The sequence below is a fragment of the Astatotilapia calliptera genome, chromosome 17 (genome assembly GCF_900246225.1).
Source record: "Astatotilapia calliptera chromosome 17, fAstCal1.2, whole genome shotgun sequence".
In the NCBI taxonomy this organism is placed as follows: Eukaryota; Metazoa; Chordata; class Actinopteri; order Cichliformes; family Cichlidae; genus Astatotilapia; species Astatotilapia calliptera.
The window spans coordinates 38,084,445-38,101,770 of NC_039318.1; the positions used below are offsets into that span (position 1 = coordinate 38,084,445).

The window sequence follows — 17,326 nt, forward strand, 5'->3', positions numbered from 1 at the left end:
GACTCGACTTGACTGGGCCCTATTCAAAGCACGTGTGCCCATAAACACTGTGTTCTCTGGTCTATGTATTGTTTAACACCTACACTTAAGCCCCCGCCTTATGAAACACGCTCATTCACACTAAAGAAAATTCACTTTAAGCACATTGACTTTGAACTAAAAAGCACCTTTACAGAAAAACACTGAACATTTTCCAACATTTTTCAGCATTCTCACTTCAGTTTAGCGAGCTACTAAAAATACTTGAACAGCTCGCGCTGCCAGACGTGGATCCAACTTACTAACAGTTATAGACCATAAACTGTTTTTAAGTGGACGTCTTCACTGAATGTTTCTTTTAGTCTTGGACTAGACTTAGTCCACGTCTGGGAAACCTACTGACAGCCAGTGCACCAAACTACTCATAAGTTCTTTTTCCTTATGTTGTGTAATAATACACTCAGGATTACATCAGATTTTATACGAGCTCTACTGGGTCTCGTAGTTAAATCCAGTCCATTTCTTGTCACTCCCGTGCTGAGAGCAGATCAGTGCACACAAATTTGTAAGTAATCTTAAATATTCAAGGTAGCACAGAATCCCAAAAACTAAAATAAACGACAAATTTAAGGGATTTTCCAAGACTTGTAATGAATGAAAAAGTCCTCTAATTGTTTGTGTTAATAAGAGCGTGTGTTGTGTGCATACCTCTGTGCATGACTCTCCGAGAGTGCATATGTTCAAGCGCACTGCAGAGCTGAACAAAGTACTTCCACACTGTTTTCTCTGGGATAAGCCTTCTCTGCTTCTTAAAGTGCTGTGAAGTAAATACACACACACACACACACACACACACACACACACACACACACACACACACGTAAACACACACACACACACACACACACACACACACACACACACACACACACAATCAGGACATCAAAGTAAAAATGACATACAAGTGAAGGAAAGAACGAACAAAACATTTTTATTATAAATGGAAAAAGTCCCGTGTGGCACAGAATACAATTTCAAGTGTGTGTCTTTGTACAGTATCGCTCCCGTTCTCTGCGACTCCGCTCCTAATGCGACCCAGACTCTCGTCTAGCTCTGTCCATTTGCTTAACCGAGCTCCGTCTCATTTTCTCTATGGTCTACAATAGAAAGCACATGCATCCTCAGAGACAGGCAGAAGAAATTTGTGGTACCATCTAAAATGCTCCCATCTGGCACGCAGCACTTTTGTTAGGTGCAGCTTTCTGTGGCACGGTGGCTCCAGTAGTTTAAAAGGTTTATTTATTTATTTCCGGAGAGCCGAGTGTTCTCATTCATCAAACTGGTCCCTGTCAAGAAAAGGCCTCGTGATGACAGAGCTTATTGACCTACGATGGCTGAAAATAAGAACCGATGATAGGAGCTCCTCCTCAGACAGCAGTGCAGACTAACCAAATGCATAAAGTATGGCTGACATCAGAGTTTTATGGGGTGGCTCCATTTGCAGGGTGTAAAAAAAAGCCTGGCTTGTATGCACACGAGAATTAAGTATTTAGAACAAATTATTTAGAAAAATTCAAAGTGGAACACTCCAGTAAGTTACCTGCCTGAAACGCTGATGCACTGCTCACACACCACCAAAGGTTAATAACATATGTAATTGAAACAGGAATGTGCATGTATGATGTATATGATGATTGAGTAATACTAGTGGAAACTGACTGTATCGGCCCGTGGCTCTGGCTGTCGCTGCTCTGCTTCAAATCAGACCAAATTTAATGATGCCGGGAGAACAAATAGTAACAAAAGTGGCTACTTTTAAAATTGTTACTATAAACAATGTTACTGTAAACAATTCTAAACTTCAGGGCCAATAGCAACAGCAATGCTTAAAATGATCATCAATAAACATATTTTGTTTCCTTATTTTCTGTTTGTAAACATTTACTCGAACGTTTTCTGTTCACACAGTTACACCTAGCTTAAGGCTGCGCTCTTTATTTAGTAACAAGCTGCAGTTTTAAGGTCGTTCCCGTCTTCATCACATTTCATCTGAAACATTTAGCAAACATAAAGTGGAAATCATGCTACAACTAAAAATAGGCCCCCGACACTGTGACAACAATGTTGTTTGTCGATATGTTAAAATCAGTCAACATGAACAATTTCAGCGAGCCAAACGTCTGATGTTTGATATCGCTGCATTATGCAATCTGTGCATCCCGACCGTTTCTGCGTTTTTGCCACACAGAAGAATGTGATCATCAGTGAAGAAGAAGCAAGTCACAGGATCGGGCTGTTAATTATTGCAGAATATAAAAAGAGATTTTAAAAAAGAGGAAATGAAAGATGTGAGAGTGTAAACAGTCTAACGATGGGAGCCAGTAAAGGAAACGATGCAGGTGAGGGTGAGAGATGCAGAAAATTAAGGTTAGGAAGAAAGGAAGGATAGAGATGGATGGAAGGAGAGAGGGAGGGATAGACCTTGGCCTACATCCAAACAAAGCCTCAGTGAGGAGCCATTCTTCCTTTGCCCTCCCATTTCCATATCAGAGGACCGTTTGATGTCAATGGGGGAGCACATAGACGCCCACCGACACCACCAGCGCGCTCTTCTCCACGCCTTTAACAGCAAACACTGCACATGCAATATTCTGTAAGTGCATGCAAATCAAGGACCATTTGATTTCATTTGAATTCTGAGATGGTCAGAAAGAGAGAGAGTAATAGAGAAGCGAGGGAGAGAGAGAGCAGCGTGGAGGACGAGAAATCAAACAGAATAAAAAATGTTAAACTCATGCATGGGGGGTGCGTCTGTTTTACATATGGCACACTGTACTTATGTGTTTACTTCACATTATGGCCACGCAGGGGGGGGGGCGACTGAGCCCTGGCACGCACCTCTGGACTGCCACTGTTACACTGCAAAAACATATCATTTAGAGCGGTGCAGAAGACAAATGGTGCAGAGAAGAGGCGTGCACACGTGAGCGTGTGTTGTCAGCAGCCATAAGGATGTGACACAGCTCCCAGCGTCCTCGGCAGCTTAGCTAAGATAGAGGTGACGCTCCGCGGTTGGTTGTCTCACCTCTGCAGACTGCCGTGTTACGTCTCTGTAAAGTGCATCTCTGAACATTTGGTGGCATGCTCGTATATTGTTTGCTTACACAGTGCGCCATATGTATCGAGTGTATGTGTACCGGATATATATCTGTGTGTGTGCTGCTGTGCCTGCCATGTTCACTCTCTTGTACCACTAATCTTCGCCTCTCCTAATTTGCTGTGTTGAACTATGCGGATGTGGAGCTGCTGAGCATGACTGCAAACAGCTTGTCGAGCTGTGCTGATACAACGCTGCAGCATCATTTATGCATGGGAGAAGACCAGGCTTTTTACATGCACACCACTAATTTGCTATACTGGCAGGTTTTTATAATAACGGGAGGTTTGGTCGAGCTCAAAGACGAGGGTGAGCCTGGGATATAATCACTGCTACTTCTGAACAATCCTGTTCAGTTCCTGCGCAGAGAAAGCTAACAGGATCAAAGCAACACAGTATGTGCTTAATGCTATTACCAGTGTTGGGACTAACGCGTTATTAAGTAACGCGTTACAGTAACTACGTTATTATTGTGGTAACGAGCACGGTAACTAGTTATTATGCCAAAACCAGGAACGCGTTAGTCGTTACTGGGATTTAGATAGGCTCGTTACTCGTTACTTCGTGTGGTGGCATCGCGGAGCTTCCACAGATTCAGTAACATTAGCAAGTGGTGGAGGCCAGCAGGTGGATGAGAGAAAGGGGAGGCAGGAGGAGAGACCCGAGGCGGCCGCCGGTCCAAGTGTGAACTGAACTTCAGGTAAGAAGTTATGACCTGCAGTCTCTCTGGGTCAGATATGAACCAAGTTTAGGTGGAGTTTATTTTCATTATTCTGACTTTTTCTGTACTGCGTGCTAGCTAGCATGACGGAGTTTCTATACAGCTGGGTGGTGCTATGATGTTACTGATGTTGAACTTTATTTTGTTCATAAGTTATTAGAGTTGCCAACCGTCCCGTCTGGTATTCAGAGGAAATATTACGCGTTTCTTATTGAGGTGAAAAGGAACAGTTTGTCCCGTAATTCAGCTACAATGGAAAAGGCACAAAGCTGGAGTTATTCTGTGTTTACGCTGCACAGCTGCCTCTTCTTCTCTCATTCTCCCCCTCCCTCTCCCGTTTCTGCTTCAATCATGAAACTGATCAATGATCAGCTGATCGTCTCTCTTGTTTATTTATCGCCCACTTTGCGCCAGAAAGAGGAAACCAGCGGATGTCGCGCTAAACAACAGCAGCACGTTTAAGCTTGATCAGCTGTTGTTAGAATTGATTTAATATTAATTTCTAGTATCAGCTGATGTTTGCTGGAGCCACAGCTGTAAAGCTGCTGGTCATGATGTCGGTTTGGATATGTGGTGAGAGGGAAACATGAAGATGAAACCAGGAGATGTCCTTACTGGATCATCAGAGCTGAACAGGTGATGGAGAAACAGGTTTACCTTTTAGGTGACATGAATGAGTTGAAGTTATGAACTGTTTCTGAGAGACAAATAACCCCAGGATCCTTTTCTAAGTAGCTGACAGTTGGTAACTGTGCAGGGGCGGGTCTAGCAAAGTGTGGCCAGGGGGGCAGGTAGGGCATTAACAGGGAGAGGGGGGCACAAAGAAATACTTTGTTATTCTCATTTAAAATGTCTCGTTTTTAAAAAATAATTATCTGAATCTTACAACAAACGATTGATAGATTGATGCATATATACCATCAGAACAGTGTACATCACTGTCACAACAGTGTTTATTATCATTCAAAGGCTTTATGAGTTTTCCTATAATGGCGTGCTGGTCAGTCAAAATGCCCGGGACGATTTATTTGTCCCAGTCCAGCCCTGTATGCAGCTCATCTGCAGTCTGGTGTTACCTACATCTTCCTATTCAGAAGGCAGAATTTCAGAGTTCTGAGTACAATCGAAAGCACCACGACTGCAGTTTTTGTGTTGGATGTAAAAGGCGCACATGACGCTGTGACGTAGGCTAGAATCATGGCGGCAGTCAATGACGGTCCAGGCGTGGGATTTCTCTCGTGGAAATATGCACATTATCTTTTCCTTTCTATTGGTAGGTGGCACAGTGCACCGTGGCAAGTAAGCAAGCTAGAAGACTGGCAAAGTTATGGAAGCAACACATTAACAAGAGAATTCTGAGTAAAACCAAAGTTACTTTCCCTACTAGCTAGTTACTTTGAAAGTAACGAGTAACTTGAAGCAACTGAGTTACTTTTGATGGAAGTAACTAGTAATGTAACTAAGTTACTATTTTAAAGTAACTTACCCAACACTGGCTATTACACATTTGATCTGAATTTCACTCTGCATTTAGCTTATTGGTCAGCGCTTGTGAAGAGTACAGTCGTTCAGGTACTGATGCAAAAATGCATAAAACCTCAAATAAACTGAATTGAACTGCAAATGAAAAAGATAAATAAATAAATCAGACATTTGTTCTCGGACGTGTAAACACTTAACAAAGTGAGTGTTTCCATAGTGTACTGGTTTGTACACCAAAACCCTGGTTTGAGCCCAGATGGAGACAAATACATCCGGTATTTGTCTCCATCCAGGAGGACTGACAGGAGGGGTCACATGGCATAAAAATCGTAGTGGTGTAGTAAACAACAACAACAACAAAAACATTTGTGTATAGAATATTTTTTATCATTACATTTACATTAAAACCAATGATTCATTCCATGTGTGGCAACTACGACACTAGTTTGTGAAGTCCCTGTTTTGAGGCCTCAGTGTTCGATTGTTGGTGCTGCTGTGTTGACTTTTTAGACATGGAACAAAGAGCCTGGTGATTAACTGAGGCTCCAAACGTGGCGAGGAAGATGCATCCACAGACTGTTTTTTTTCCTTGTATGAGGCTATAAAAATGTGTTTCTGCCATATTTCTGTGTTGTAACCAGCAACCTGCTTCAGGAGCCTCCTGTGGTCAGTCGAGGAACAGTTCACCGTGAACTTTTTGCCTTTTTCTGGCTTCACCTCGTTTCTTGTTTTTTTTGACGCTCTTTCTCTCGACTGCAAGTTAAACCACTTCGTACGTTACAGGCTGACAGGTTAGTCAACCACAACACACTGTTCAATGTCCTGCTATGTCAACTTAAAGTCACTGTGAACGCTGCTTGGCGTTAGCTTCCTTCCAGAGTCTGTTGGCTCGAACGTGAGATGCAGAGACAATGAAGGTGACCTTCAGCCAGTGTTTCAGAAAACACAGGTTTCTCCACAATTTTGAACCCTAATTTGAACTTTTTCATGAATTGAAATTCAACTTGAATTGACTTGGAAATTTGATAATGAATTTTTCTTTGGTTTCCTGAACTCAGAACTAAAACCTCTTGACCCTGTACGCAGATTTTAATGTTAATGACATTAAAACTCATTAAAACATAACTAAAACACAACTTCTTCTAAACGTCTGATGCAGTATCCTGTTACAAACCGCACTCACTTGGCCTTTATGACCAATAATCATCGCTTGTTTTTTTAACCATGTCTATTTCACAGCTGTGGCAAACACCAACATGTGGTGCTGAGATAAAAGGAGGCTGTGGGAGGCCCAGTGCTAGCTAGTGTTTAGTTTCAGAAAGGAATGGATGATTCACATTGACTCAATGTCCAGCAAGTCCAAATCCTGTAACGACAGGAGACCACAGACTTCCTGGCTTCATTCCTTCTGTCAAATAAAACGTTTGCTAATCTTGTAATTATAACGCATAGTCAGCACTTATTTGCCTCTTTGCCGGTAATTCCTTCTGACACCAAACGATGCCATGTTTGACCGGCTATTATTGTGACCAGGTATTATTCATCCTGACCAGACTTCACACTGTGCGATCAGTTGTGTATCTCTGAAGTCATTCTCTGCACTGTAGCCTAACCCAGAGTACGAACACAACACTGAGAACATGTCTGCAGTGGATCTGCTCCTGCTGTGTGCATCTGTAGTCCACCTCAACACATCTACAGTCTGAAGGAGGCTGTAAAACTGGGTTAGGGATGTGGGATTGAGTCCGGTCCCTAAAGGGTCCAGACGGTGCTCGGTCCATCCCTCCACCCCTGCCACTTGTCCCCTGCTGGACACGTCTACGGGAAGGCAGCCGCCCTCTCCCGTGACGCACCACCGTCCAGCCTTCTGAGTCCATCCGGGACCCCATGGATTTTTTTGTATCTCTTGATGTCGCCTTTGTTATCTTTATTTAATAATTGTTTTAATGTGCTATTTATTCCAGTTAGATATGTAAATTATGTGTATATGAATTTACAATCACAAACAAGGCGAGAAAAAAAGAAAAAGTAAAAAAAGTAAATAAAATTTGTTTTTAAACAAAAATAGATGAAATCAATAAAATTGTTTAATTTTTAATAAGTGAAAACCAATGAATTAATGTGCCCACTGCTGCGACGTTTCGACCCAAGATAGGTCTTCTTCAGGCTGGGGCACAATGAATAAACTGGGAATGCAGAGAGAGAGAGAGATGTTGCCTCTTCAACGGTCAGCTCCCAAATGAGCTCCTCTCTACTGTGCAGCCTTTTATAGGCTTGGTTTCCAACGTGAGTTTTTTTGAATTTTAGGTTAGGCAATGTATTTTGAAATGTCTGGGATGGTTTTAGACTAAAATGAATGTGTGTTTTTAAACCTTTGTAATAAAATTGCATGAAATGTATTTTATATTTTGTATATTATGTGAATTTTCAAAAAACTGTATTTTTAAGTGATGTATATGAGATTTCAAATTTGCATGTTTATGTTTTAAATCCAATCGTGTTTTTATGAATTTTTGTGAGTTTATAGAGAAATTAGTTTATGATTTGAAAATTGCATTTGTGTTTTTAGCCAAATTGTGTTTTTATGCTTCTTGGAGTTGTGTATTCAATCAACATGTATTTTTAGGGGTTTTAATAAATTTTGATTTTGACAACTGTTTTAGTGTGAATTGTAAAGTGATTAAAAAGAGTACGAACACAACACTGAGAACATGTCTGCAGTGGATCTGCTCCTGCTGTGTGCATCTGTAGTCCACCTCAACACATCTACAGTCTGAAGGAGGCTGTAAAACTGGGTTTTAGTACGACTTTGCTAAGCTACGAAGCCGCAGCGCCTGATGGATTGTCGGAGCATTATGGCTACCGTAGTCAGGAGCCTCGCGGAGTCATCTGGGTCCTAAACTCCGTCTGGTTCAGGTCCCAAAGTCAAACGAACACTGCAGCATCACTGAGAGTTAAAAACTGTCTAAATTCTTTCATCTTTAATAAAATGATCAGCGTTGCTGCTTTACCAGGTGTATTAAGTTTAACATCCAGGCATCCATGAAAACAGAATTTATTAAATTTAACAGTTAGAAGTTAGCAGGAAGTTAGCTCGCTAGCTTCCACCTAAACATGATATAGCATGTTCTGACTGAGAGATTTCTGAAACAATTCAAACGTACAGCTCTGCTATCACTTCCAACATAAATGAAGACAGAAAACTAAACAGCAGTGACGTTTGTAGGGTTACTGAAGTTAGGCTAGCTGCTATATAATGATGTGCTATGGCTAGCGACGCAGCTATGTTAGCATAGCATAAACACAGTGAAGCTGGAGGATGAACGCTAACGCTTGTTTCGCTTAATGTGCTTTATAATCTGGTGCGCCTTATGGGCCAAAAAATACAGTATTTTTTAATTTTATAAGAACACAAATAGTTATTGGAAGATATAACTAAACACTAATCAGTGTATATTTAAAAGTACAATATCCTATTACTGTACCTTTAAGGTGAAACCGCTCCTAATTATAAAAACCGCTGTGAAGAGTCGATGCTGTATTTGTGACTCGGGTCGAGTAAAGTCGTTTAAAACCAAAAAACTACAAACAATCAGCGCTGGCACCATCACTCCCTCCTGAGAAAATAAAACTACAGGATTTTTGCTGCATCTGAAGAACCACACTGCCTGTGTCCTTAACAGCTCCTGGGCTGAATGTTCAATATATTTCGCAAATCAGCTGTTCTTCCTGCTGTCTTAGACGTGCAGCTGCTGTAAAGACTTTCTTACCTTGATCATACGAGAGAGGTCTCCAGCATCTGCTAGCTCCAGTACTATGTTCAGCTCATTGTCCTCAATAAAAGACGCGTGGTATTTTATCACATTGGGATGGTTCAATTGCTGACAGGGGGAAAAGAAAAAGACAGACGTGTCATTCAGGAAGCATAAAAAGCAAAAATAAGACTTGCTGGTGACACTTGTCACATTAAGAACCGACATGGTCACATTCCTCAGGCGTCTTGCAAACTTATTGCACCATTTATATAAAATGAGCCTGACCGTAACAAACACAGGTTTGTGTCATGAACTTTGACCACCAATTAAAACAAGACTGTTTAAACCGTACATGGGATTCATACATGTGGACCTAATGAGAAGCTTTAGTCCCCAAGTGTGACAAAGCTGGCTGACATGTCACAACAGCCTCCTGTCTCTGATGACAACAACTCATGTGTGAGACACACACACACACATACACATACACATATACACACACACACACACGCCTGACAGGCTGACACGGCTGGCAGTCAGAAAAACAAGCATCCCAGCCTCTGCTGCAGCTGAGATTCCTTCCTGTTGGTTGGTCAATAAGGCAGGAACAGCATTCCTTGTAGTAAACAAAAAGTTTCAATCCATCCAGAGCAAGAAGAGGGAAAGGGGGGAGGGGGGAGGAGCAGTGAAGAGGAACGAGCAAATGACACAGTGACACAGACAAGCAAGGCGGATGATGGAGACAGGGCAAGGTGAAGAGCTAGGGAACGAGAACAAAGGTGAGGAAGGAAGAAAGAACAGGAGAGCGGTACGGTGAGCCGAGTTGGAGCAGAGGGGGAGGGAAAGGGAAGCGGCGGTGCTGTGCGAAGAGTCGCGGCGGTGATGCGAGCAGACGGAGTGGTGTGACACGCGTCCTCCGCTCTGCTTTCTGTGCTGTGATTAAAGAAATGTTCATGCTCTGGATGATGCTGAGAGGAGCACAGTACAGTACAGTACGCTATACTCTCCACTCCATCTCTGCATCCTTCCACATTCCCCTCTCTCATTTGTTCTCCCGTTCCCTTCCTCATGTCTCCATCTTTCCTTCTCCCTCCCTCGTCCTCTCTCGCCAGATGTATTTTTGGCTCGGAGTGGCAGTTCTGCACGGCTCCACGCTGTAGCACAGCCGAGGAGCGATGACAAGTTCTCCCTCCCCTCCTCGCCCCGCTCATCTCCCACAACTTCAACCCCAGGCGAAGGATACAGATATGTTCGCATGCAGATGTTTATGTAAATGATGGATGGGACCTTACTGCAATACAACAGCCATTCGTTGGGAAATATCGCATAGAGTCTCGCATGATTATGTAATTACACATGCTGGCTGAGACCCACCGGTGTGTGTAATTACTTAATCATGCACGACTCGATGTGAGATATTTGTTGAGCTGGTGATGTGCTCCAAAGAAGAACGAGACACTGACTAATGTAACGTGATGGCACAAAATTAAGCATGCTAGCAAATTAAGTAACAGCGTAATTATAAATGAAATTAGATGCCAACAGGAAAGCAGCTGGTAGGAATGGAAACGGTTCGTTTAGATGTGAATCGGCGTTTACTCGGCCTCTCCGGCAGAAAGGAATCGTTTGCGTTCCACTAACGTGTTTTCCACTTCACCGAATGTAAAAATCATCCACTTTAACTTGTTAGAAGAAGGATGGATTAAACGCACATAATGAAACACATTTAAAGTACATATTAATGTTTAAAGAATATATTATTGCTCGTACAGAGAACAAGATAAAACTGATTTTAAAGCTGTAGCTCGTTTTATTAACAAAACAAGGACCCGGGCATATTGTTCAAATATGGCACCGTATAGCACAAGAGCTTCCGCTGCCTTTGCCTTATTGGATCACGACACGGTAGAGAATTAAACGTGAGGTTTGATAACATGTTCTCCACTGAACTGTCCACCAACAGTACAATCTGATAGATATCAAACAAAACACAGGAAAAAACCTGACGTCATAACAGCCTTTCACTGCTCATTAGGGAAGATAATTAATCAGAATACGACCCAAGACAGTAACCGTAAGTAAGAGGAATACGCCGTTCTTAGATTTCAAGAATGGTGAAATCATCAGAGCGGCAGAGCGCTGGCTCTTCCTACAACCAACATTCCCATCAGGAAAAATTTAGACAAAAGGACAGAAGGAGAAGTGAGATTCTCGAGTTGAAGTCATCATGCCACAGCAAGAAATAACAGATGAATGAGCAGACACAAACACAGACAGACAAACAAACAAACAGACATACTGTTGAAAGGTCTCAACAGAGTGTGTGTGTGTGTGTGTGTGTGTGTGTGTGTGTGTGTGTGTGTGTGTGTGTGTGTGTGTGTGTGTGTGTGATCATGGGCGACTGTGCGTCACTCCAGTCGAACCATGCCAGTGTGCCTCTCATTATTCTGATTTGGCTCTGTCTCCTGTTGGCCTGTCTAGTGGAGGATAAGGGAGAAGGACTCTCTCTCTCACTCAGTCCTTTATTATCAGGCTGGCTGGGCAGCCGGGGCCAGGCACAGCTCCATGTTTACCAAGAATCAGCTCGTAGGATAAAAAGAAGGAAAGAAAATGGATGAAGGAAACAAGGCAGTGAAGGAGAAAATGGAAAATCAAAAAAAGCAAAAGCAGCCGAGACAGGAGAAATAAATTCTATAGATTCAAAGACGATTAAAGGGAAGAAATGCAGAAATGTAGGTGTTGCATACAGGAAATGAGAGACACGGTCACTGGGGTCAGTGTAACATTTGACTCTGTCCTAACCCCCTTTAGGAGGTCAGAACTACAAACAGGAAAACCCTGCTGTCTTCTGCCATCGACTCAACAGTCTGCTACTCAGATTACAGCCTGGTCTCGCCTGCATCAGAGTATCGTTGTCTTTGATTGGCCCAAAAAGCCCCGGGAGCTCCAATGAAGTCTGAGTGGCACAAACTAATTGGTTGTGTTTTGTGTTTCTGTCTAATGTGTACGTCTGAGCGTACATATGAGCCCAAACTGCCTGCAGTGCACACGCGTCCGTGAAGGAAAGCTACAGATAGGGCTGCCAGAACTGCACACACACACACACACACACACACACGCACACACGCACACACACACAGTCAGATAACACAGGCAGGGCTCTGACACACATCTAGGATCTCTCAGACAGGAAAGACATCGGAGCTGTCGTTAGTTTGTTCATTAGTGCTTAAGAGCAGCCTGGCTGACACATGTTAAAGGTGGTTTAATAAGCACAAAAACTTCATTGCACAAAGAAAAAACAGTAAAGCTAAATTAAGCAAAGTGAGGAGACACATGAGAGACGCTGCTACATCTCCATGCTGATGCACTGTTGGCTGGTTTTAAACATTACAAAAAGATTGTTAAAAAACAACAACACAAAAAAACACAATAGTTTTGGCATTAAAAAGGAGCCGATGTGTGCCTGGGGGGATTTAACACTGCTGTACCTCTGCACACACACACACTCAAGGAGAAAGCAATACACACACACTTATTCACATTCTCACTCGTGTGCACAAATGCTCCAACACCCCACTGTATTTGTAACAATCCGAGGAAACGCACGCACACACAGCACGCAGATCCACGCCGTCTGGTGCAGATCAATTGTTTTCATGTGGTAGAAGGTCTCAGCTGAGGCACCTTAAGAGAACAGAGCGCAGCGCATGGCGCCGTCTCCCTCTTCTCTGGTTCTTTACCTTAAGGAGATCTATCTCTTTGATGCAATCTTGCCGAGCTTTGGCATCCATCAAGTCGAATATCTATCAAGAGATCAAAAGGGGAGAGAGAGAGAGGGTGAGAGAGGACAGAGAGGAGGTGTTATGACATATTCAAAAAATGTAAGATGGAGAGATGTAGAAAACTAAGGGTGGAAAAAAAACACTAAACAGAGAACATGGTTACTGTTATCTAGAGGGTGGCGCTGGAGTGTCTACAGGTGTTTCATATCTGAGTAACAAGCCCGTATATCTGAGGTGTGTGTGTGTGTACATAACGTGTCCTCTTATCAATGTGTGCGAGTGTAGAAGGCAGTGAATACCACAGATACTGCCAGTGCAGATACACACAAGTGCAGAGTCACACTGTGAGTCAAACTGCACTTCACAGGCAAATACCTCACAAATGTGACTTTGTTGAATATGCTGACCGCTCTGGCGGCACTAACACATTCACAATTACATTCTCTTAAATTTCTCTACATAGTGACAAGTCGAACTCAGCGAGTGTGACCCAGCTGTGTTTGTCCAGAAACAGCAGCAGTATTTATATGTGAGCTTCTACTACTGTAAATGCTCCGTGTATGGCTCAGGTGAACTTCAAGGACCGAAACACCCGCTGGTGTGAATATATTAGCATTGACCTCGTGACAGATTTAACTCGGGCTAAATGTGTCGCTGCTTTTACGCTCCTCACCTGAATTTTCTTCAGGGCCATAGACGTGTTGTCCAGCAGATACCTCGCTCGGTACACCTCGCTGAACTGGCCGCGTCCAATCTTCTTCTCAATCTGGAAGTTAGCCAGTGAATTATGGCCCATATCTGGCTGCAACGGTTTCTGGAGGAAACAGGAAAAATACAACTAGTAACTATTCACGCATGATATCAGTCCATGAACACGTGCACACACACTCTCTCTTTCTCTGTGTAAGAGAAAAACAAATAAAAAAACTAAGTATTTGCAGGATTTTTGCTGTTGCCACTAGTTTGTCACTGAGGTGAAACCATCTGTGCATTACTGAAAGATAAAAAAGACGAGGGCTGGAGGATGTGGGTTAGACGCTGCCAAAGATGCTCATAAAGGTCTTCAAGGATGATTGTAGCTGCTAAACTGGTGGACCTAAATCTTCACCACCACGTCTGTATACATACAAGCAGAAAGGGGAGTGAGTGGGTCAGCGCTCAGAGCACAGAAACTTAGCTGGCTTCAAACACACCATTTATTTTCAGGATAAAACACAGTCAGAACCCCAAATAGAAGCTAAAATCCCCGTATACAATAAAAATAGTGTTTGCAACCCGCTAAAAACCCTGCCGGCAGGAATGATTATATTTCCACTGTGTGACACGATCATTCAACTTTTTGAAGGTAGCAAAACGGTATCATGTCATGTAGGGCTGCCACAAACGATTATTTTGATAGTCGACTAGTCACCGATTATTTTTGCGATTAGTCGACTAATCAGATCATCATCCATTGGACGTAAAACTACAGCTTATTGCACCAGCAGCATCTGCTCTTATATAACTATCATTAGCTTACAGCTTGAAGTGTGTAAGGTCTGTGCTAACTAACAATAAAGACAAGATGATAGTTTATTAAAGTTTAATGAAATTTGCAGATTGTTTCGGTGAAGTTTAATAAACTCCTTGCTATCTAAAATATAACAGGACACCGGAGTAAATTCTTGAGCATCTCACACTTCTGATAATCAGCTGTCTGCTTGAGGTTTATTCAGCTGTGTAAAAACTATAACTTTAATCTCAGCCAAACCGATTTACTCAGGAACAAATAAAACACTGAAAAAAGCCAAACAATAACATTTTAAAGTTATCTAAGTGACTCATATATCATGTTTAACCTGAGTAGCGAAAGACGGCGGTGGGTTTGAAAACGATTTGCGGGGAGTCCGGTGTTCTCACGGCTCTAGTTAGCCTAGCCCCCGGCTAACTATCGAGCTAGTGGGTAACAGACGTCTCCGAAAACGTCGGAGCGCTTTTGAAAATATGCGGTGTCTTGATAAACTGAGCAGATATTTGAGGTTTACACAGCTACATTCTCGCCTGAAAATATGTTAAACGTTTATTTTGTGACCCAGAAAGAATAATAAGAGTAACATTAAAACTAACTAGCTGCCGCCATTGTTGGAAACTGAGCTGGGCCGCGCTATGAATTCTGGGACACAGCTGCTGCTTCTTCTTCTTCGGGGTTTAACGGCAGCTGGCATCCTTGTACATGCAGCGCTGCCATCTTCTGTTTCAGTCCGTTATTACACTCTTAAATCCTGCTACTTATTCCTGCGTCTTTCAGGATCTTACAAAGCTTCAAACGACGCATCGACTATTAAATCAGTCGTCGACGATTTTGATAGTCGACGTAATCGTGGCAGCCCTAATGTCGTGTATGCCAAATGTAATGCTTTATTACTACAGTAACATGATATTGTATTAGACCGTGCACTTACACCTTGCAACATCCAGGGAGGCTAACACGCTGTTCTGTAGCAAAAACAGAGCAGAGCAAAGGTGAGTTGACTATTTTCCAATGAGGACGGGAAAATAGTCACGTAAATATAGGCTTCATATTATTTAATCCAAGTGTTTTTTCTGTTTGTGTGTTTGATCAAACAGCACCCGTGAAATCCTCTCCCTTCATCTGTCGAGTCCCATCACTGACAGTCTGGCACTGGGCCACAGAACAAAGTACTCCACACCTCTCCTCACTGCGTGAGTGATTGTACCTACTGAGTCACTCACCTCCGCAATTAAAAACACTCAAAAATAAACCAGAATGAGCCCCTTGGATATAATGTGTGAATAATACACATAGCGTGCTGTGTGACCTTTCCAGCCTTTTGGTAAACTTGTAAAAGGCGTCAGCAGGAACAAACACAAGGTGACAGATATCAGAATGCTGCATGTCACCAGCGCTGCTGTGGGAGCAGCTCAGGGGGCGAGTGACCTAGGACCGAGGGGAGGGAAATAAAAAGGTGGAGAGGGTCAAAAATGAATCTGCTGGGTGCTAAAACACACAGGAAGGGTGTGTCATTACAGCTGTTCGCTCTACACAAAGTTACAGTGGGCACCCACTGAAAAACATACACGATGCAGCTGACCTGAGAGAGGCACGAGGTATCGTTAAAGTAAAAAACATTTAAAGCCAACGAATATATCAGAAAGAAATGACCTGAAATAATTTATTCAAAGGCCAAAAATCATTTCTGCAAAAAAACAAGTAAAATAAGAATAAAAAGACATGAAATTCAGACAATGATGAGAAGCACAATATCAAACTGGATTGTTAACACTAGAATGGATGATTTTTTTTTTTTTTTTTTGGGGGGGGGGGGGGGGGGGGCACCGATTCATGCGTTTCAATGTTTTTCCGCAGCTGACAGCCAAAGGAAGAGGCGCGAGCCAATCAAATGCCCTGCCCAATTAACACCGCTGAGGTGTGTGCATTTTTCAGCATGACACCGCCGTCATCCCGAGCTGTCAGGACTCACAGATGATGCACTCTTCCACAATCCACAACAAACCCTTCAACACAACCGTACGTCTAAAGGGGGGACTACGAGGATTCACTACGACAACACGGAAAACACTGACATCTGACTGAAAGATCTATATCCATACATTTTATGGAGAGTTAGTTAAATTAAACCTATACATACTCATTATTATCTCCAAGGTGTGTTGCGCTGAATATGCAACCATATTGGGAGATGATTTTGCATAATGTGACAGAAGCACTGATGCAAAGTTGCAGTGGGATGGACAGAGAGGGAGAGAGAGCAAAGGATGGAGCTGGGAGGACAAGAGGGCATTGCTTTCATTCGCTGCGTGGTAGCTTGACAAATGTTAGCATGAGCCTCTAAAGCGCTGTGACAACCGCCTGCTGAGAGCACAGTCTTGCTAATGTGTCCTGGCATGCCAGCCTCGTAATCACACATTTACATATGCAATGACCTACATTTGCATGTCAGATCGCACACTGTCCAGCGTGATTAACAGTGGGCACCTCCCCGTGTGGAGTCGCCCTGGGTGGCAGCAGAGGCCATGCGAGGGCGGAAGAGAGGGCTGGAGGGAGGGCGGCTTTTCTGGCAGCCAAGGGGCCGGGCTGCCAGGCAGGATTATGTCAGCCAGTGCCCCCAACATTAGACACTTCATTAGAGCTAATCTGTTTAGCAGTGGGCAGTGTATGTAAACTTCACAGGCCATTTGCGGCACCTCTTCGCCCCCTGGCCTGGCCTTCAAAGGGCAGCCGGGCCACAGCTGACTGACAGGCCGTCTCATCTGCCGCACATGGGTGTCACACAATCAGGAGCTCCCAGCTGAAAGACAAGGCCACACACACCTACAAAGGAAGTCACAGAGGAACGTCCCTGAGTGACGCAGAGGTCACGGTCTGGCCAAAAACGGGAGAGGAGGATTTTGGACGGATCTAAATATGACTGTTCATGTGACGGAC

The 17,326-nt window shown here is 43.2% G+C and overlaps 1 protein-coding gene across 4 annotated transcripts in view; it reads right to left on the minus strand.

The window, feature by feature from the left end:
• Positions 1–17,326, minus strand: part of nek7 (NIMA-related kinase 7) — a 61,925-nt gene that overhangs the window by 16,183 nt on the left and 28,416 nt on the right. For all 4 annotated transcript variants that reach the window (XM_026146423.1, XM_026146424.1, XM_026146425.1 and 1 more), the window contains exons 3-6: positions 13,553–13,693; positions 12,838–12,900; positions 9,110–9,220; positions 688–796 (exon numbers count right to left, since the gene is read on the minus strand). In XM_026146423.1, the coding sequence (XP_026002208.1) occupies positions 688–796; positions 9,110–9,220; positions 12,838–12,900; positions 13,553–13,693 (424 nt within the window). The remainder of the gene's footprint in view (positions 1–687; positions 797–9,109; positions 9,221–12,837; positions 12,901–13,552; positions 13,694–17,326) is intronic.